The 22,647-nt window shown below is 42.5% G+C and overlaps 1 protein-coding gene across 1 annotated transcript; it reads right to left on the reverse strand.

Annotated features, from left to right (window-relative positions):
* Positions 1-311: 311 nt before the first annotated feature.
* On the reverse strand, positions 312-2,354 carry LOC143893522 (uncharacterized). The gene is made up of 2 exons (XM_077399017.1): positions 979-2,354; positions 312-894 (listed from the first exon to the last, which is right to left on the reverse strand). Exons 1-2 carry the CDS (start codon positions 2,118-2,120, stop codon positions 312-314), a joined length of 1,725 nt encoding a protein of 574 aa, XP_077255143.1. The 5' UTR covers positions 2,121-2,354.
* Between the last annotated feature and the right edge of the window lie 20,293 nt (positions 2,355-22,647).

Raw genomic sequence — 22,647 nt, forward strand, 5'->3', positions numbered from 1 at the left:
CGTACGGAAAGACACCTTTTCGCGTCAATAATTCGAAATCTTGGTCGGATAACGCGGAAAATTTTGAACGTATAATTTTTAACTTATTCTTATCGAGGAAGGATGCTAATTTTTCGAGACTCGCGCTAAGAAACTTGTACGAGTCGATGAATCTTAATTTGATGCAATTTTGGTAGTTTTTATCCTCAGTGCTTTTGACGTTTTTCGTAAATGAAATGTATTTTTCCTTCGTGATTGGAAGTAAGTCTACGCGTCCTTCGTAGGCTGTAGCTATTTCCTTGATAATAAAATGCGCGTCGTAACCCGATAAATTATGAAAATACTATGGAATGTAATGAGAATCTTGTATAATTTAAATTACAATTAGAATGCGCGGGACCTCTATAACGACCGGTCAAGTGACAGTGATCGCGTACGCGCACGTCGTCTGGCTCGAACGGTTTTTCGCACACGTGACAGTGCGTTGCGCTGTTAAATTTTTTCCACTCGTCTCGCGTAAAATCCGCCATGGGTATATTATCGGACAAGATGTTCTTTACGTCGTGTGCTAAACGTCTTAGTTCCTCGGCGAACCACGCGACGCAATCCTTATCGCGACGAAATCGATACGCGGATAACGAGTCGTCGTACGAGCACCGCACGTAATATCCTATGCTAAATACCCGATGATGTTGAGACGTGTATGTGGACGTTGTCGGATCCGCATCCGTTTTCTCGAGGGCACATTCCAGGTCGGCGTATACGACATATGGAACTCGTTCCTTCCTGCTGTGATTCTTGAATCTCAGCCACTTGTCGTCCTCGCTCGGTAGTCGGATGGCACAGTTGTTTATCTCTCGGCAGTCTACTCCGTGGGCTTCCAATTTCTCGCTCGAATGAAAATAATGTAAACATCTGCAAAAAAAACACAATTTTGAAAATTATTAAATAAAAAATAAAATATTTTATAATTTTTTTAAAAGGAGTATAAGTACTCACCGATCGCAAATGTATTTCCGACCATTGTACCTGCTCAATTGCGAGCTCACGAGGCGGGATAGATTTTTTATCCACGCGAAATGTCCCACGTTGTCGTCTCGCGGGTCCTGCACGTACAGCAAATTGACGTGCTTTTCTTTCTTCCGGTCGGTGAACCGTATCGGGAGAACGGTTGGCGTCTTCTCTCCTTCGATGGCATACACATTGATGGATATATTGTTGTGATTTTCAAAATTTTTAATCTGTTTCAAAGTCATTGGAAACTCAATGCCTTGTAAATTTAATACTGTTGTGTAATCAGGGTACGAGGATTCCCGATATGTATGATCCTGGACAGGATACAGCGCGGCGACCACTGACCACGCGAAGCACGCATTGTCCATCGATTGCACGTTGATCACCGCTTTTTTTGATTTAATTTTTTGCGGTAAATTGATGTAACATCCCGCGCGCAAAGGATTGTACTTGTTCACGTTCACTGTCAAGTTGAGTATACGCGACAACGCCCATCCGCTATCGCGTTCCTGAAACTTTTCGAGACGCGATAAAGTAGGCTCGATAACGTGTAGCTCGTACCACTCGCGCAGATCGGACGCACGAAAGAGTTCACGGTTTCCCGTGCTGACACTTTTGTTCGCACGTTTGTCACCCGTCACAAACTCGCCGTTGAACACGGTGTTTATTTTTACACTTGCGTGTCTTTGCACGACGTTCCGCACACGATCGAGCACGATGACTTCGGCGTCTTCGAGAAATTTTCGCGGTTCGATGTAATTGATATTTATCACCGCACTGGTCAATACACGCCATTCGAACGCGGCATCGATCTCTCGCCAAACGAGTCTTTCCGCGTTTTCGTTACCGCTACTACTGCCCGCCGCGTGCTCACCACCGATATGTACGAACCGTCTCTGTAATAGAGTCTTCGCACCATCGAGTCGCGCGATTCTTGCCACTAAAGATGACCTGTTTCCGACAGTCTGAGAGCCGTCTGAGACCCGCGGACGTTTAGAACGACAGTCTTCTTCGAGCTGCTCAATAAACTTCTCGCATCGCTGTTCCCATGCGAGATATTCGTCCAAGGTAGCGATTTGGTTGGATCCTTCCACCAGGTCGCGTTCCGTTTTATCGAGATGTTCCATGTTTTTTGTTTTTTTAATACTGTCTCTTTTTTAAATCACGTCACATTCTTCGATGGAGCACTTGCACGTGATTCGATCGCACGCTGAACAATATCGTTTGCCACTTTGAATGCGATAGTGCGCAAACATAAAAGAATCAGAACTGAAGTAGGGTACATTAAATCCATGATTATGCTCCCAATTATCAACATCATCAAAGTCACGTTCAAAGGTTTTTTGAAACATCAATAGATGATTAGGATTATTGATACGGGCAGGGTACATATACATCGAATTGTTCATCACCACCAATTCGACGTATTTCCCAATACCTGTATGAATCTTAATGTATGTTGCTTCACAATCATAGAGCTGTTAACAAAATTTAGACGCCCAATAGCGATAGTCAACAATAGGTCTAATATGATACGGCACAACGTCAGCACGGCGAGCTGCACGTGATTCTTCCTCGCTAACGCACTCGTCCCGCAGCCGTCGATACACTTTTCGTCTAACGTTAGAATCCCACTTATAAGGAGAATCGGTATTGATAACGACTCTTTGTCTAGTGAAGCGTTGACCGGTTCCGCGTATACCGAGTTCGCGATCGCGAAGAAACTGCACCGGCGATATTCGTTGCACATCCGTCAATTTCACTCCTTGATTTTCTTCACGCAAACCATCGGTGATATCTGTTGTAATACATTCCATTATTAAATCATCGTCAGATTTTGGAGGCTCCACAGATTCCTCTTCAATTATCCACACCATGTTGTGCACGTTATGTATAATGTCCCACTCGCGATAATGTTTTTTTTATTACTTCATGCAAATCGGGCACATGTTGCATGGATATATTTGAAACAATGGAGTATTACGACAATCTGTGCAAAATTGAATGGTCATTACGTCGTACGATCCATATCGGAATTGTTGTCATCTTCTTCATCGTGAAAAATATTCTTCTGTATTGAATACTTGACACAAAAAACTTCACCCTCGAATATGAACGTTTGCGTCGCGAAAACTAGCCGAAGACTGATCCACAAGATGTGGATCCATAATCATCCTGGCGACAACGGATGCTATGCGTTCGTATAATTATCGTTAGACATATTTTGTTTATACATTCCAGCAGCCGGATATCGGCGCTCGCTTTTTGTAATATGCCGCGCCATAACCGAATACCGCCGCGACGGTTAAATCGTAATCGGCAGCGGCTCTTCCTAGAAAAAAAACATAAAGAGGACTCCGCAACGGTTAAATCGTCATCGGTGACACATTTTATCAATTGTTTACTTCAGTTATTTTATCTTCAAACCGTCGTCGGACCATCGACGCTCGCTTTTGTAGTGAGACGCCGTAACCGAATGGCGGCTCGCATGTTCTAGAAGGGTGAGATCATTGCGGAGTCAAGTGTCTAATTCGCTGTTTTGTTTATATTCGCCGATAAAATTCCAGCAGCCGAACGGCGCCGTTGTAATACCCCCGCGCCGATAAAGTGACGATCCCCCACCCCGGGGGACCACCCTCGGCGTAGAAGTGGACACCTACCCCCCCCTCTCGGCGGTACCCCTTGTCAATACGATATGTTTATATTAATATTTAATAAACATGTCCCGACACGCTTGCCGACCCCCCCTCCGCTTCCCCTCACCAACAAGTCGTCGTCCCCCTCCCCGCTCCCCCTCGCCACCAAGTCGTCCCCCCCGCCCCGCCACGGCTGACCCCTCGCCAGCAAGTCCCCCCCCCCGGCTGACCCCTCGCCTACGAGTCGTCCCCCCTCTCCCCGCTACCCCTCGCCACCAAGTCGTCCCCCCCCGGCTAGCCGTCGCGACGGGTTCCTACCTTGCCGAAGTCTCGGGGCGGCCCGTGTGAAGTTAGCCCCCCAACTTTAAAAAAAATTAATTTTTTTAGCTCATTTGATTGCTTATCGTTTGCACATGTATGCACATTTTGAATTTTCGTTTGCACACTTTTAGTAAAAAAGTTATTAACAAAACAATTTTGGGGGGGCCAACTTCACATTAGCCCCCCAACTACGAGCAAATTAGATCCAAATAGTCTTAATCAATAGATTTTCGTTTGCACATTTCGAAACAAGTCGATTTTTCGTTTGCACACCCTTGGTTTAAAAGTTATTAACAATTAAAATTTCAAAAACGGTCAATGTCAGTAGATAAGTTCGATACACGTATACTGTGTTTAAAATGGCATTAATCGATAAATTTTTGTTTGCACATTTCGAAACAGGTCGATTTTTCGTTTGCTCACTCTTGGTTAAAAAGTTATTAACAATTAAGGGGATCCTAAAGTGAAGGCTGAACTTCCTCGACGTCGGTAATGTCAACATTTCTAATTCTGTTTTCTATGTCATATATCTATATCTGTCCTTGTCTAACGAGAGGCATCTGTCCTTGTTTCGATTGCTGCGCCATCTCTCGCTACACGCAATGTCAACCTGAATGTGCTTTTGCACATATAAAAGTTTATTTAAACTAATCCTTTTTTCTAGGCTTTCAATCTTAGATCTAATTGCACGATATTGTTCTTAAATGTTGTCCCTAGGTCATGCCGGTCTAATTTTGTGGATATTTATTGTAGAATTTTTGTACAAAGCAAATATTGTCGTCACGTATACCAAAAATTAACAAAAATATTAATTTTTTCTCGTTTTCGATACAAATTCAACCACCATGACCTAGATTTTGATGCGTACTTTAATTCTAGACAAGAATTTCGCATTTCTATAAAGCCAATTAAAAGATTAGTGCTAAGAAAAAAAGCCGGTATAACAGACGGCTTTAGGATCCCCTTAAAGTTTCGAAAACGGTCAATGTCAGTAGATAATTTCGATACACGTATACTGTGTTTAAAATGGCATTAATCGATAGATTTTCGTTTGCACATTTCGAAACAGGTTGATTTTTGATCGTTTTCGAAACTTTAATTGTTAATAACTTTTAAACCAAGGGTGTGCAAACGAAAAATCGACCTGTTTCGAAATGTGCAAACGAAAATCTATCGATTAATGCCATTTTAAACACAGTATACGTGTATCGAACTTATCTACTGACATTGACCGTTTTCAAAATTTTAATTGTTAATAACTTTTAAACCAAGGGTGTGCAAACGAAAAATCGACCTGTTTCGAAATGTGCAAACGAAAATCTATCGATTAATGCCATTTTAAACACAGTTTACTTGTATCGAACTTATCTACTGACATTGACCGTTTTTGAAATTTTAATTGTTAATAACTTTTAAACCAAGGGTGTGCAAACGAAAAATCGATCTGTTTCGAAATGTGCAAACGAATAAAATCTATCGATTAATGCCATTTTAAACACAGTATACGTGTATCGAACTTATCTACTGACATTGACCGTTTTCGAAATTTTAATTGTTAATAACTTTTAAACCAAGGGTGTGCAAACAAAAAATCGATCTGTTTCGAAATGTGCAAACGAAAATCTATCGATTAATGCCATTTTAAACACAGTATACGTGTATCGAACTTATCTACTGACATTGACCGTTTTCGAAATTTTAGATGTTAATAACTTTTAAACCAAGGGTGTGCAAACGAAAAATCGACCTATTTCGAAATGTGCAAACGAAAATCTATCGATTAATGGCATTTTAAACACAGTATACGTGTATCGAACTTATCTACTGACATTGACCGTTTTCGAAATTTTAATTGTTAATAACTGTTTAATCAAGAGTGTGCAAATGAAAAATCGACCTGTTTCAAAATGTGCAAACAAAAATCTATCGATTAAGACTATTTGGATCTAATTTGCTCGTAGTTGGGGGGCTAATGTGAAGTTGGCCCCCCCAAAATTGTTTTGTTAATAACTTTTTTACTAGAAGTGTGCAAACGAAAATTCAAAATGTGCATACATGTGCAAACGATGAGCAATCAAATGAGCTAAAAAAAATTAATTTTTTTTAAAGTTGGGGGGCTAACTTCACACGGGTCTCGGGGCGGGCGTGCGTGGTTTGCGGGACGCGGGGGACGACGGGACCCCTCGGCGGACCCGGTGTTCTCGGGGGCTGCGGGTGGTCGCCCAGAGGCGGGTGGGGGGGCTTAAGGGCGCGCACGGGGATCACCTGCTCAGGGGTGTAGCCGGGCGCGCCCGACCAAAAGGAACCCCCCAAGCCAAGGTGTGAGCGACCGTGTTGAGGGCTGCGTGACGCAGGGGGTGCTGCGTCACAAACGGTGCCTCCCGGAAACCGGGCGACCTCCGGGAGTATTTAGCTAAGCCCCGGGCATTCGCGGCTCTGCCCGGGTGAGATCGCGCGACCGTGGTACTCGTGGAACAAAAATGCAAAAAAATAATATAAAAGAAAAAAACACGGAGTATGAGGAGGTCCTCCAGGGCGTAGCCACCTTAGGTGACGAACGACCTGTGTTCGAGATCCGTCGAACTTTCTTACGCAAAACATCGGCTCAAAAACATTATTATATTTAACATCGAGAAATACCGATGTTTATGTGGTTCGAGCTCTGTCGAACTTGTGCGAAACATACGTTCCCCGCGATCCCCGCGCCCTCGAAGCCCATCGATCGCGATCACGCGTTACGAGAGTGCTCCCTTATTTGTCGAAGCACGGAAACGGCTGTTGTGACGCGTGATGTGACCATACGGACGAATAGCGATTCAGCTCTCATCGCGCGTTCGTTCCTGAAAAACAACCCTCTTGAGTAAACGGCGAACTCGCTCGCCGGACAGTCAGTCGTTGCTGAGGATTCCTAGCCTCAAGTCGTGGGCCAGAACTCATAGCCGAAAGTCGTAGCGTATCAATCCTCGTCTAAAGACAGCACGGCTCTCTCCCTCTTAAATCGCTGCTTGAATCGCTACTCGTTCGTTTCGTCTTAAAGTGCGGATCAAAGTTACTTATATTTTTTCATTAGTGTGCTACTTCGCGAGGGGTCCGAAAACTTCCGGTCGTGCTCCGCTCGCGATCGTTCTTTTGCCGCGCGCTCAAGATTTCCGTTCGACGCGTACAAGATCTCCGCTCCGCGAGAGGCTTCGATGCGAGAAACTGAGACAAGATTTCCGTTCGCGATACCTGGCAGAAAAGTACGAACGACTCAGAAGATTTCCGAATCCGCGGCGCACGATCCGTTGTTCCCCCTCGCGTCTTTTCCGTTCTTGAAATAAAGACTATGTATTTCTTTGTGCAATCTGTGTTCCGAGTGCTTTAATCCTCATTCCTCCCGCGAATTTACGACTCGCGTTATCCACGCTTCTCGCTCAACTCTGAGCGGAATCCAGATTCAGGGCGACCATCGGAAAGCGACGCCCGAACATTTTGGTCCTTCGAGCCGGATAGAAGCGTGTGGAGGGTCGAGTGTGTGACAAGTGTGCATATTCGTCACCATGACCGAGCATCTCGGGAAACAGTTGCAGCTTCAACGTTCGATCAAGCGTTATCTCGATAATTTCAAGAAAATCGGAAAGGGGAACTTAACCCCGACGAAGGTGCGTTCCCGCATTCAATCTCTAAAGGAGCTCTGGGCTCCGTTCTTCGACGGCCACGCAGATCTCCTGCATCGGATTCCTGAATCGAGCCGAGCAGCCTTGAGCTACTTCCAGGACAACGCCTTCGACACGACTCTCGCAGCCTATCAACACGCCCTCGACTACATGACGGAGTGCCTGGAGGAATTGGAGCCGGTCGTGAGTCCGAACCCTATTTTTTCGAGTTCGCGATCGAACTTAACGGTACCGGCGTTCTCTCTCTCACATTTGCCTCCGATTAAATTGCCTCCGTTCGATGGCGACCACGACGACTGGGAGACGTTTTGCGATAGATTCACCGCGTTAATTAAGATTAACAAAGATCTCGATGATTTCGCGCGCATGCATTTTCTCGCTTCATGTTTGAAGTGTTGCGCGGCCGAGTGCATCGCAAATATCTTGATTACCGCGGATAATTTCGCCATTACGTGGCAAGCTCTCATCGCGCGGTACGAGCACAAACGAAGGTCTCTTAATTTGCATCTTTCTACTCTAATTGAGTTACCAAAAATCACGCGCGAGTCTCCTTCGGATTTACAGACATTGTACGATAAAGTCAGTACCGCGGTAGTTTCTTTTAAAAATCTAAAGCGCCGACCTGATGAATTGTGGAACGATGTTCTCGTTCACCTCATCGTACATAAATTAGATCCGATAACGCGTAAAGCGTGGAGTGTAAAATCGAGCGATACCGATGATCTGCAATCATACGAAGACCTTTGTCGGTTTCTCAAATCTCGTACCCGCGCGCTCGAAGACTATGCGATCGGTTCCTCAAGCAAAACCGCGTCGAAATCTGCAAACTCGTCGCGAGTGCACGCCGCGAACGCCTCCGCCAACGACTCGACTCCGTGTCCTTTATGTAAAGCGTCACACTTCATAAATCTGTGTTCATCGTTTATAAGCAAGAATGCGAGTCAGCGTCGAGAGATCATTAAACAACACAAAAGGTGTTTTAATTGCTTAAGTACCAAACACTCCGTGCAGGATTGCAAAAGTAAATATTCTTGTCGCGTATGTCATAAAATGCGCGCCCTTTCTTGCCCTTGCCGTTCTCGAGCAATTAACTATCGACGAGAGTAAACACTTTCCTCTCGCGATTCCGATTCTCAGAGAACATATTTACATCGACGATGCCGTATTCGGAGCTGACGACAAGCCTCATATTCGACAAATTCGAGATCAGTTAGTTGCCTTATTAAAACGCGGCGGGTTCGAGTTAAAGAAATGGGCAAGTAACTTCCCCTCTCTTCTAGACGATATTGACGTCGCGGATCATGGGCTAGCCGGTAAAAAGCCCTTCGCGCAAGACGAACAGCTCAAAATTCTCGGTATTGGGTGGAACCCCTCTAAAGTTTTTTTCGAATATCGCGTCGCGCTTTCGGATAAAGTTCCCGATACCAAACATACCATATTGTCCGCTGTCGCAAAACTTTACGATCCGTTGGGCTGGGCCACGCCTGTCACGATCGCTGCGAAAATCCTCATGCAAAGGCTCTGGCAACTTAATATCCAGTGGGATGAGCCTCTTTCCGAATCGGTTTTCGCGAGATGGAACGATATATATTCACGTTTATCAGCTCTCGGTCACGTGCAAATTCCTCGTTGGAACGGTCTCGGGCCTGATGCTGAACGTTCCGAAATACACGGTTTCGCGGACGCTTCGAATCATGCTTACGCCGCCGTTGTTTATATAAAGGTAGTTTTTTCGTCGGGCAAAGTCACGATATCACTGCTTATTGGTAAATCTAAGGTCGCTCCTTTGAAAACGATAAGCATACCTCGACTCGAATTATGTGCGGCCTTGCTTTTAGCTCGACTTATTGATTTTGTTTGAGCGTTAACTGGTTATAAAAATCTTCCGTATTATTGTTGGACAAATTCCAACATCGTGCTTGCTTGGATCGCTCAAGATCCTTCGCGATGGAAGACGTTCGTCGCCAATCGCGTTACTCAAATTCAAGCTCTCGTTCCGCGTGCCTCATGGCGACACGTCTCAACTAACGATAATCCCGCGGATTGCGCGTCGCGCGGCATTTTTGGCGATGAAATTCTAAATCATGAACTATGGTGGCACGGCCCTTCCTGGCTCACTCTCAATTCCGACGAATGGCCGATCGGCGACACGCGTCTTCCCGAAAGCGCTCCCCTCGAGGAGAAAACTATCGTTTTGCAATGTCACGCCCCCGGTCAATGGGATCTCGCCACGAAATACTCCTCATGGCCTCGGTTGATTCGCGTCACCGCGTATATAATTAAGTTTACCCGTTTTTGTCGTCGCGATCGACCTTCCGACTCGCTTAACCTCGCGCTGACGCCTCTCCTCCCTCGAAAAGTATCTCGCTCTCCGCGCCCGAATGTAATCAAGCTAAAACCTTTTGGTTTAAACAAATTCAAGCCGATCTGTTTGCGAGCGAAATCAAAACGTTGTCACGAAATCAAAACCTATCGACTAAAAGCTCGATTCTCTCTTTTCGACCGTTTTTAGATCAAGACGGAGTTCTACGCGTGGGTGGGCGCCTTGGCAACGCTCCCTTACCGTTTCCCGTACGCCATCCTATCTTATTATCTTCGCACCCCCTTGTCAAGCTCCTCGTAAATCAAGCTCATTTACGAGCCCTGCACGCGGGACCTCAGCTCACTTTGAATATTCTCCGTCGCGACTTCTGGATCATTCACGCGCGCAACATAGTCAAAGCGGTTATACGTAATTGCATTACATGCACGCGCGAGCGAGCGGCAGTTCCTACTCAAATCATGGGCAATCTGCCCGAGCCACGCGTAACTTCGACAATTTGCAGTTTTCTGCACTGCGGTGTGGATTATGCGGGACCAGTTCTTATTCGCGCTTCCTCCGGTCGCGGTATTACCTCCCGCAAGGCGTACATAACCTTATTTATTTGTCCCGCGACGAAAGCCATCCACCTAGAATTGGTTGGAGATTACTCCACTCCCGCGTTTCTAAACGCTTATTCCCGGTTCTGCGCTCGTCGCGGTCTTCCGCAATGTATGTATTCCGATAACGGAACTACCTTTGTCGGGGCAGACCGAGAAATGCATCAAGCGTACAAATCCGCCGTTCAAGACCCAAACTTTCTAAATTTAACCGCGTCAGATAATATTACGTGGAATTTCCTCCCCCCTTCAGCCCCGCATTTCGGCGGGCTATGGGAGGCGGGTGTGCGGAGTGTCAAAACTCATTTGCGTCGCGTCTTAGGGACTCACACTTTAACCTTCGAAGAATTCTCGACCGATCGCTCCTCTCGCCGACACCTTCGATGACTACGAATGTCTCAACCCCGGTCATTTTTTGGTCGGATCCGCTCTCACGCTCAACCCGGAACCATCTTTGCTCGATCTAAACAAGAATCGTTTGTTGCGATGGCAACTAGTCCGACACATTACCGAAAAAATTCTGGAAAATGTGGAGTAACGATTACGTGAACACTCTACAACAACGAGCAAAATGGCGAACGGTGAAGCCGCCGATCGGTCTCGGACAACTCGTCCTCTTGCGCAATCCCACGTTGCCCCCGTGCAAATGGGAGCTCGGCCGCATAACGCAATGCCATCCCGGGCCCGACGGTTTCACGCGCGTAGTGACCGTGAAAACGGTCACTTCCGAATACCAAAGGCCAATCGTAAAACTATGTGTTTTACCGGTCAACAGCGAGGCGACGAGCAATTAATCATACTTCTTGCGTCAATGCGAGACGCGCGTTAGATCTAAGTATTATATTCTAAGCTAGTTTAAGCAATTCGTCTATGTTATTCCACGGCGGGCGGCGTTGCCCCTTTAATTTTCTGTATGTCTCTGTAAACTTCTCGCGCTGATGTTTCATGTTTTTCTATTATCGCGCATTATTTCGAAACTATCGTTCAGAGGCGGGCGGTATGTTCGAGATCCGTCAAACTTTCCTACGCGAAACATCGGCTCGAATACATTATTATATTTAACATTGAGAAATACCGATGTTTATGTGGTTCGAGCTCTGTCGAACTTGTGCGAAACATACGTTCCCCGCGATCCCCGCGCCCTCGAAGCCCATCGATCGCGATCACGCGTTACGAGAGTGCTCCCTTATTTGTCGAAGCACGGAAACGGCTGTTGTGACGCGTGATGTGACCATACGAACGAATAGCGATTCAGCTCTCATCGCGCGTTCGTTCCTGAAAAACAACCCTCTTGAGTAAACGGCGAACTCGCTCGCCGGACAGTCAGTCGTTGCTGAGGATTCCTAGCCTCAAGTCGTGGGCCAGAACTCATAGCCGAAAGTCGTAGCGTATCAATCCTCGTCTAAAGACAGCACGGCTCTCTCCCTCTTAAATCGCTACTTGAATCGCTACTCGCTCGTTTCGTCTTAAAGTGCGGATCAAAATTACTTATATTTTTTCATTAAGTGTACTACTTTGCGAGGGGTCCGAAAACTTCCGGTCGTGCTCCGCTCGCGATCATTCTTCTGCCGCGCGCTCAAGATTTCCGTTCGACGCGTACAAGATCTCCGCTCCGCGAGAGGCTTCAATGCGAGAAGCTGAGACAAGATTTCCGTTCGCGATACCTGGCAGAAAAGTACGGACGACTTGTTCCCCCTCGCGTCTTTTCCGTTCTTGAAATAAAGACTATATATTTCTTTGTGCAATCTGTGTTTCGAGTGCTTTAATCTTCATTCCTCCCGCGAATTTACGACTCGCGTTATCCACGCTTCTCGCTCAACTCTGAGCGGAATCCAGATTCAGGGCGACCGTCGGAAAGCGACTCCCGAACAACCTGAGGAAGTTAGACCGGACAGCTTAGGGAAAGAGCCGGACAAGGCCTAGCCACAAGGTGGTAAAAACCGGATAAAGTATAGCGGGGCGGCACGTCGTCGTTATAAGAAGCAAAAGCAGATGGAGGGGAAGAGCAGCGCTGAAAAGCCTGCTCCTGAACCAAACTCTGCTTCTGCGACAATGTCAGGGACGGGAGAGCGAGCTTCCCCTGGGACGTGCAAGCGAACCAGATCGGAACAGAGCACACCCAGTCCCAGCACTACACAATTGGGCAAAAGGCCTATGATCGCTGCAGATCAGAGGACTTTTGCCCAAGCAACATCCGGTTTAGCAAGAGTGGCCATGGTTCCCATGGAATATCCCGAGCGAAAGCTGGACCAAAAAAAAGCTGTGCTGTTGAGGGATAAGGTGAGGGAGGGTATCCTTGGCATTGCAAAAAGTACCAAAGCCCCCACCTTCAGGGGCACAGCAGATAGGGACAGAAACCGAAGGGTGGCTGCGAAGCCTAACTTCGGTTTTGGAGATAAATGGAGTTCAGCTGCGTGCGGTGCGGCTCGATGAACTGCCTAGGCGTCATCGGGTTGTAGTGCACGTAGAGGACCCTAGAATGCCTGTCAAGGAAGCGATAGAGCTACTTGACAGGCAGAATGAGAGTCTCCAAGCCGCGGACTGGGTGATCGCAAGGGGCAGCGAAAGTAGGGATGCTACGAGCATCCATTTTGCTGCCCTTATTGGGGAGGGAACGTTGAGTGCTCTTAAAACACTCAACTTTAAACCCTTCTGTGGTCTCAGCCAGGCGACAGTTAGATTGCTTGGAGGGGACCGCAGGGGGGAGTTAGGAATAAAGGAAGATGGGTCGGGGACTGCCTAATCAATGGCGGGCTCCAACATCCTTTTCACTCAAATCAACTTGCATCACAGCAAATGCCCCTAGCGGTTTTAGCCAGGTGCGCAGCTGTGATGCACACAAAGCATTTATTCCTCATTTAAGAGCCGTGGCTCGTCAAGGGACATATTAAGGGCTTTGGAGGTTGTGGTAAATTGTTCAAAGCGGACAACGCAGAAAGACCAGAGCCTGTATTGTGGCCAAAGGTTTAGATGCCTGTCTATTACCACAATTCAGCGGCGACTTAGTGGCTGCAAGACTGAAACTTAAAACAGGCGATGGAGGGATTAGGGACCTGATAGTGGGGTCTGTTTACATGCCCTACGATTCAGAGGAACTACCCCTCCAAAGAAACATGATAGAACTAGTAGCATATGCGAAGGAAAGGAAACTAGAACTTCTCTTGGGCTGCGATGCGAACTCACATCATTTGGTGTGGGGAAGCTCCGATATAAACCCGAGAGGGGAAAGCCTACTTGACTTCATCATGAGCACTAACTTGCAAATCCTAAATAGAGGAACAGAACCCACTTTCCTGGACTCTAGAAGACAAGAAGTGATAGACATCACGTTGTGTACGAGGGGTGTGGTGGATCTGGTTGCGGGATGGAGGGTCTCAAATGAACCTTCAAAATCCGACCACAGACAGATCCGCTTCGACCTTGTGAATTTACAAAAAGATGAACAATGGGAGAGAAATCCCAGGAAAACAAACTGGAAGGGCTTTAAATCCGACTTAGTCAGTCGGCTAAAAAATACACCGATCAGATTCCACACAAAGAAGGACTTGGAGATCGCAGCGAGTTTCGTAAGCGATGCTATCAGGGAATCCTTTGAACTGAATTGCCCATTGAGACCGAGAATTGTTTCGGCCGGGGCCTCATGGTGGAACGAGGAGCTATCGAGGCTTAGGACCAGGGTAAGAAGGCTTTTCAATAGGGCTAAAAATATAAATACGTTGAAAGCCTGGGAAAAGCACAAGGCTGCTCAGCGAAACTACAAAAAGGCGATAATTAACTCCAAAAGAGCGGGGTGGAGGAACTATTGCGAGAGAATTGAGAGTGCTCCGGAAGCATCCAAACTCTGCAAAATTTTCTGCAAAGAGAGTGACTCACAGTGGAGCTGTCTCAAGCTCCCTAATGGAGAATTCACAGAAACAACTGAGGAAAATTTGAATCATCTCATGGAGACCCACTTCCCGGGATTTCAGAAATTCTCTTCAGACACAGAGAACCAACGACAACCTAGGGCTGTTCATAAGCCCAGGGCTTGGGCGTTGGCGGCAAAGGTGGTTTATCCACAAGCGGTGGAGTGGGCGGTCCGCTCCTTTGAGCCCTATAAGGCTCCGGGACCGGACGGCATACTTCCTCTGCTTCTACAAGAGGGACTCGAGGAGCTAATAGGCCCATTGACTAAAATCTTCAGGGCAAGCATAGCCCTAAGACATGTTCCGCAAACATGGAGAGCCACTAGAGTGGTCTTCATACCTAAGCCTGGCAGAAATGGACACATTAAAGCTAAAGATTATAGACCCATCAGTTTGACTTCTTTCTTGTTGAAGACCCTGGAGAGGCTAATAGATAGGTTTCTTAAGAACGGACCATTAGTGGACCACCCTCTAGCTGGTGCTCAGTATGCCTACAGGGAGGGCAGGTCTACAGAAATTGCCCTACACCACCTGATGGGCAGGATAGAGAGGCAGCTGGAGGCGAAAGGATACGCTATTGGAATATCAGCATCACTGGTAAACCGGGCAAGGGATGTCCGCAGGGTGGGGTCCTGTCCCCTCTGTTGTGGTGCCTCGTAGTCAATGACCTATTGGTGAAACTACAAAGGAAGGGGTTCCTGACCTATGGCTATGCGGACGATACAGCCATAGTGATCACAGGATCCTTCTTAGATATCCTAAGGGACCGCATGAACGTTGCCCTAAAAATCGTCCAAAAATGGTGTGAGGCCAAAGGATTGATGGTTAACCCATCAAAGACCAACATAATGATATTCACCAGGAAATACAAACCAGAACCCATTGAGCCTCTTAAGCTCTGGGGGAAAGATATCCCCTTTACAACCTCAGTTAAATACTTAGGACTATATATAGATACCAAACTTAACTGGAAAGTACATCTTGCAAAGAGCAGGAAAAAATTCTACTCATGCATGTGGATGTGTAGAAGAGCCATGGGAAAGTCTTGGGGCATCAAAGCTCCTATAGCACTATGGTTATACAAAGCGGTATTGTTACCGAGACTACTTTACGCATCTGTGATCTGGTGGCCCAGGACAGAGAAAGGGGAAGCGAAGAACTTTTTGAAAAGCCTACAAGGGAACTACTTAAGGGCTGCAGTGGAGGCTATGAGGACTACCCCCACAGAGGCGCTAGAAATTGCACTCTGTGTGCCTCCACTAGACCTGGCCGTAGTAAACGCAGCGAGGAACACAGCTTATAGACTAAAGTATCAGGGAGAATGGAGAAATACAAGAACAGGACATACAAGGCTCGACCTGTTCCAGAAACACCCTTTCACTTTAAAACAAGATAGAGTTCCTAAAAAATACCAGTTGGTAAAACACTTTAAGATACGAATACCAACTAGGAAAGAATGGTCTGACCCGAGGGGAGTCAGGGATTCCAATGTGGATCTATGGTTCACTGATGGGTCAGGCATTAATGACTGCTTTGGGGCAGGATTTTACGGGCCGAAGGAGAACCACAGGGAGAGTATTCCTGTGGGAAGCCACTCAACTATTTTTACAGCTGAGATACTGGCTATCCTAAAGTGCACAAAACACCTGCTAAACAAAGATACGAAGGGAAAGAAGATAGACATCTGCTCGGATAGTAGAGCAGCCATACATACGGAAGCGCCTATACGCCATAACGTTGGCACCTCGTGTTATAGGAAGTTTTTGTTCTAAGGAACGGCACTGTGTATTCCAGGAGGAACGGAACCCTGGGTGCCGTTCCTTTTCGAGATTAAGGTAAATATTGTTAAATTACATTTTGAGTAGATCTTTACATTTTTTGATGGATAAATTTGTTAATTCAACGAAGATCTTGAAATTTAAAAATTTTAGGGTAATTAATTGAATTAAATACAAAGTTTTTTAAAGTTAAGGTTAACTTTTTAGGTTAAAACGAAATTGTACACAATATATCCCAGGTAGAATAGAAAGTCATAAAATGTCAAAGTGACCTCAAATGATGTCAAAAAAATGATTAAATTATGATAAATGGTGAATTTTGTAGTCATATTCTCATCATTTTGACGTCACTTTGACATTATCATGACTTTCTGTTCTACTTAGGATAATCCTTTCTTTTTTGTATTTTAATGTATTAGAAATATTATAGTTGTACATATATATAAAATTATTCTGACTTATTGCTATTTTAAAATAATAAAATGTATACTGAAAATTACTGTAATTTAAATATCAATTAACTTAATTATAACGTGCTTATTATTATTTCTATAGATGGATTCTGTACAATCAAGGAAAATTAAAATTAAATACGATGTGAAACGTATGAATATGTATGTAACAAATAATACTTTGAAGAAAAGTGTCTTAAAAGATTATTTTCCTGACGGTGGGACTTTGACATATCAAATTGATGGGGAGACATATCTATTATAGACACGGATGCTTAATCCATCTACGTAAATGCAAATGTGGACATTTATGATTTCAATGTTCCAAAAGGTTTGTATAACATATTATCTTACATCATATACTTTATACTATACTCATAATTATTGTAAAGAAATGTTATTTTGAATAATATATAACTATATAACTTGGCTACAGTTTTCAAAAAATAATCAATATTTTTCTAGATGTACCTGTTTCATAGCTGAATGGAAAAAAACGTAAACGTTTTCACGATATTCTTGAAATGTTATATTTAGAAAAAAAATCAGATTGTGTTAAACAGAAGGTAAATTTTATGATGTGTGTTCTATTTAGTTGTATATTTGTACAAGGAAGCTAATTGTTTATTTTCTTTGACATTTTTACAGATGAATCAAATAAATCTTTTCCGTTTTGAAAAAATTAAAAAGTATTTTTATAAGAACTATTGTTATGAAGCAATTCTTCAGAAATTAAATAAAAAATATAATGTTAAAATTTCGATGCGTACTTTATCAAGAATCTTAACTCAAAATAGGTTTAAACGAAAAAATATAAATGAGAGTCCAATCGAGGAAATAGTTCTTGCTATTATATTGGAATTAGAAGAAAGTGGGTGTAATTTGGGATATAAGTCAATGTGTCAAAGGTTGAAAAAAGTTTATAAACTGAAAGTTAAACAAAAAACGATTATAAAATTGTTAAAAATAATTGATCCTGAAGGAGTTGAAGCTCGGAGCCAGTACAAATTGAAAAGAAGAATATATTCGGTTCCAGGTCCAAATTATATTTACCATGCAGATGAGTACGATAAACTTAAAAGGTTCATATATCTACAGATCAAGATATAAATTGTAATATTACTATTATAATTTGATTTTTATTAAACTCGTATCTAAAATTTAATTTGTTTTTATGTTTCCATCCAAGATGTAGAATTCTTTTAATAAAAGTCTTCTTGTTTTCTATTTCATCTACTTCCAATGATGAATTTTCAACTTCCAGTGATAAATTTCCTTGCTTTTTATTTACAATCTTTTGTTGAGATAACTGAAATTATTACATTTATTATCATTATTGTTATTATTTTTAAATATTAAAAAATAAAACACATAAAATTTACCTTCTTTTTAACACAATCTGATTTTTTTTATGAATATAACGTTTCAAAAATATCGTGAAAACGTTTACGTTTTTTTCCATTGAGCTATGAAACAGGTACATCTAAAAAAATTTTGATTATTTTTTGAAAACTGTAGCCAAGTTATATAGTTATATATTATTCAAAATAACATTTCTTTACAATAATTATGAGTATAGTATAAAGTATATGATGTAAGATATAATGTTATACAAATTTTTTGGAACGTTGAAATAATCATAAATGTCCACATTTGCATTTACGTAGATGGATTGAGCATCCGTGTCTAATAGATATGTCTCCCCATCAATCTGATATGTCAAAATCCCACCGTCAGGAAAATAATCTTTTAAGATACTTTTCTTCAAAGTATTATTTGTCACATATATATTCATACATTTCTCACCGTATCTAATTTTAATTTTCCTTGATTGTACAGAATCCATCTATAAAAATAATAATAAGCACGTTATAATTAAGTTAATTTATATTTAAATTACAGTATAATTTTCAGTATACATTTCATTATTTTAAAATAGCAATAAGTCAGAATAATTTTATGTACAACTATTTCTAATACATTAAAATACAAAAAAAAAGGATTATTCTAAGTAGAACAGAAAGTCATGATAATGTCAAAGTGACGTCAAAATGATGAGAATATGACTACAAAATTTACCTTTTATCATAATTTAATCATTTTTTGGACATCATTTGAGGTCACTTTGACATTTTATGACTTTCTATTCTACCTGTGATATATTGTGTACAATTTCGTTTTAACCTAAAAAGTTAACCTTAACTTTAAAAAACTTTGTATTTAATTCAATTAATTACCCTAAAATTTTTAAATTTTAAGATCTTCGTTGAATTAACAAATTTATCCATCAAAAAATGTAAAGATCTATTCAAAATGTAATTTAATAATATTTATCTTAATCTCGAAAAGGAACGGCACCCAGGGTTCCGTTCCTCCTGGAATACACAGTGCCGTTCCTTAGGACAAAAACTTCCTGTAACACGAGGTGCCAACGTTATGGCGTATAGGCGCTTCCGTACATACAAGCGCTGGCAAAAACAACTACCAAATCAGCATTGGTTTGGGATTGCATACTAGCATTAGAAAAACTAGACGGACTTAATAAGGTCACGCTAGTATGGGTGCCTGGGCATCAAGGAATACCAGGGAACGAAACCGCAGACATGCTGGCCAAGAAAGGGGCTAATGAAGCACCAATTGGCCAGGTGACGGGAATACTCTTTGCAGTAGGCAAAGAAATCATCAAAGGTCGCCAAAAAAAAGAACACCTGGCCAGGTGGGAGAAGTTAAAAACCTGCCGCCAGGCCAGGACTTTGATGAAAGACAGCAGACCAGGTAGGGCTAAAGAACTACTGGCGCTGAGTAAACAAAAACTGAGAATGGCGTTGGGATTGCTTACTGGTCACTCCACCATACTCACAGCACACCTTCGTAATCTCGGGCTCGCAGAGCAAAAGGAATGTCGCTTTTGCGGAGACGAGAAAGAAGACAACGTACATATAATATGCCAGTGCCCGGCATTTATATGCAAAAGATACAAAACTTGGGGGTGTATGTACCTAACTCCACAGGATCTAGAAAATGCTAGGGTTACAGATCTGATATACCTGGTACAAGGCTCAGGACTGTATCTCAAGACCTAGCAAAAAACAAGTGAGAAGGCACAAAGGATCAGCTAGATCTGGTGGCCGACAGGGACCCTGGTGGTACCTCCCACTAGCACTACTACTACTACTACTAAACCCAGTTTTTCCAACTTTGCCAAAAAGTTATAAGACATTACTGCGTACACCCAAACATCTTGATGTCTGTGAATTTCCTGATGGATCAATGTTATGGTATAAAGGAATTGTAAGAAATTTAGATGCAATGTTGTTGAATGATTATTTGGACATATATAGCAACATAACTATTGATGTTAACATGGATGGATTGCCTATAACAAAATGTACACGTTTAAAATTTTGGCCAGTATTGGGTCATCTAGTATATACAAACAACGATCCATTTTTGATTGGTTTGTACGTTGGTGAATGGGATCCGGTTGATGTGCATTCTTATTTGTATGATTTTGTCGCTGAAACAGAACACTTTTTAGAACATGGATATATGTACAATGGTATCAGATATCCATTTATTTTACGAAATTTTATCTTAGATGCGCCAGCACGTTCTTTTGTTAAGTGTTGTGTGGGCCATAATGGTTACGGTGCATGTGAGAAATGTACTGTTGTTGGAGAATATATTGATGATCGTATGGTTTTTTTGAATCTGGATGCTCCATTACGCACAGACAAATCTTTCAGAAATCAAGATGATCAACTGCATCACATTGGGGTGACTATTTTACTTAGAATTGCAAACATGGTATCACAATTCAGACTTGATTCTTTTCATTTAATATGGCATGGTGGCTTTAGACGATTGCTTTCCGCTTGGATGGAATGGAATGGACCCTGGAAGCTTTCACGGTAAATATGCATATTAGGTCAAACCTCACCGATGACCTTGACCTTGACATATGTTGTCAAGGTCACCCTCCTGAGTGACCTTCAGAAGGTTTTAGCCGGCGGTCATTGTTTATTAAAAAGTTATAAACAAAAAAAGTTTGAAAAATATAGCAGATATTTTGAGTATTGGAAGGCATAAATGATTAATATTACGTTTTTTTTTTAAACAGAGAATACTTTATTTCGCGAGAAAGTCGCTGCTTTACCAAAACACAACATTTAAAGCAGTAAATTGTTGATAAATTGAAATTTTTTTGTTAAAGCAGAGAATACTATATTTTGCGAAAAAATTGCTGCTTTACCAAAACACAACATTTAAAGCAGTAAATCGTACCTATGTAGGTTAGTGACGCGCTTTAAAAGGATTTAAGTATTTAAAGCGCGTCAACTAACCTATATATGCACCTATATATGCTATATTTTCCAAATTTTTTTTGTTAATAACTTTTTAACGAATAGCGAGCGACGGCTAAAACCTTCTGAAGGTCACTCGTGGTCATGACCTTGACAACATATATCAAGGTCATTGAAATCGGTGAGGTCGCCAAACTTTTTTTTGTTAATAACTTTTTAATAAACAATGACCGCCGGTTAAAACCTTCTGAAGGTCACTCAGGAGGGTGACCTTGACAACATATGTCAAGGTCAAAGTCATCGGTGAGGTTTGACCTAATATGCATATTTACCGCTTTCACGAAATGAAAAAACCGAAGCCTCTAATTTACTTATATTTCTTGCTGCTTTCTGTCCAAGTGATTTTAATCGACCACCCAGACCACTGGACTACTGGAAAATGTATAAAGGTACAGAGGAGCGACGTTTGTGTCTGTATGATGGACTTTTTGTGTTTAAACACGTTCTAAAAGAAGAGGTGTACAAACATTACCTGCTTTTTCAAGCTGCTATATACATTTTATGTAGTCCTGTGCTAGTAAAATTGATGTGTGATTATGCACATGATTTGCTGTTAATATTTATCCGGCATTCTGCAGTTTTGTATGGCAATAAGTTTGTTGTATATAACATTCATTCTTTATCTCATTTGTCAAAAAAGTGCAAAGATCACGGTCCACTAGATAATTTCAGTGCATTTGTGTTCGAGAATTTTATGAAATCTTTGAAAAGTTCTTTAAAATCATGTTACAAACCTCTGCATCAAGCTGCCTATCGTGATTTGGAGCGAAAAAAAAGTACCCTTCAAATTGTCAGATGGAAGGAAAATTCTATTTCTTTCACAGATGTACATAAACGCAGATGAACAAATCAATGGCTTTTATTTTCATTGTTTGTCGATTGGCAATGTAAAAATGAAAATTGGTCAAAAATATTCATGCTTTAGGACATCTGAAGGAAATATTTATGTTCTTATTAACATTATTGAAAGAGGCAATTCGGTGCTTCTAATTGGCAATAAATTTCAACAAATGGAAGATTATTATACTTATCCACTTCCTTCCTCAAAGTTAGGTATATTAAAAGTTTCAAATTTGGACGAAGTAAGACACGTTATTTTTGTGGAAAATGTGGAATTGTTATTCCACGCACCTCCCCACTTCGTTTTGCGTCTCGTTTAGGTTTTCGCAATTTCGTGGACGCGAAGTTACGCGTCTGGCGCCCAACATTCGGAACATTTCGTGGAGCATCGTAGGTGCGAGGAAATCACTGAAGAGGCCAACCATCCCACTCTCCTAAATCCTTTTGATCCGGCACACGTCCCGGAGCGGTTCGGGAGTGCAAAAAAGTCGTGACAAAATTTGGCAAAAGTCGTGACTATCAGGCAAGCCAAATGTTGGTTAATGCCTGATAGTCTTGAGTTTTTTGTATGTGTTCCATTGTTGCATACTATGCCATTACTGTGATGACCTGTCAATTGTCTGTGTGAGATTTCACTTTCTGACACATGTGCTACTTGTACGTTGTTTTTATATATGTATGCAATTTCATAAATAATGTCAGTTTTTTACGACTTTAAGATATATGTCCAATAGAGCACATCAGCTTATCCTTATATACTCATTAGTCAAACAGTTGCATTTA

This window comes from Temnothorax americanus, unplaced genomic scaffold (assembly GCF_048541705.1).
Source record: "Temnothorax americanus isolate GAGA-0224 unplaced genomic scaffold, ASM4854170v1 Scaffold120, whole genome shotgun sequence".
Taxonomy (NCBI): domain Eukaryota; kingdom Metazoa; phylum Arthropoda; class Insecta; order Hymenoptera; family Formicidae; genus Temnothorax; species Temnothorax americanus.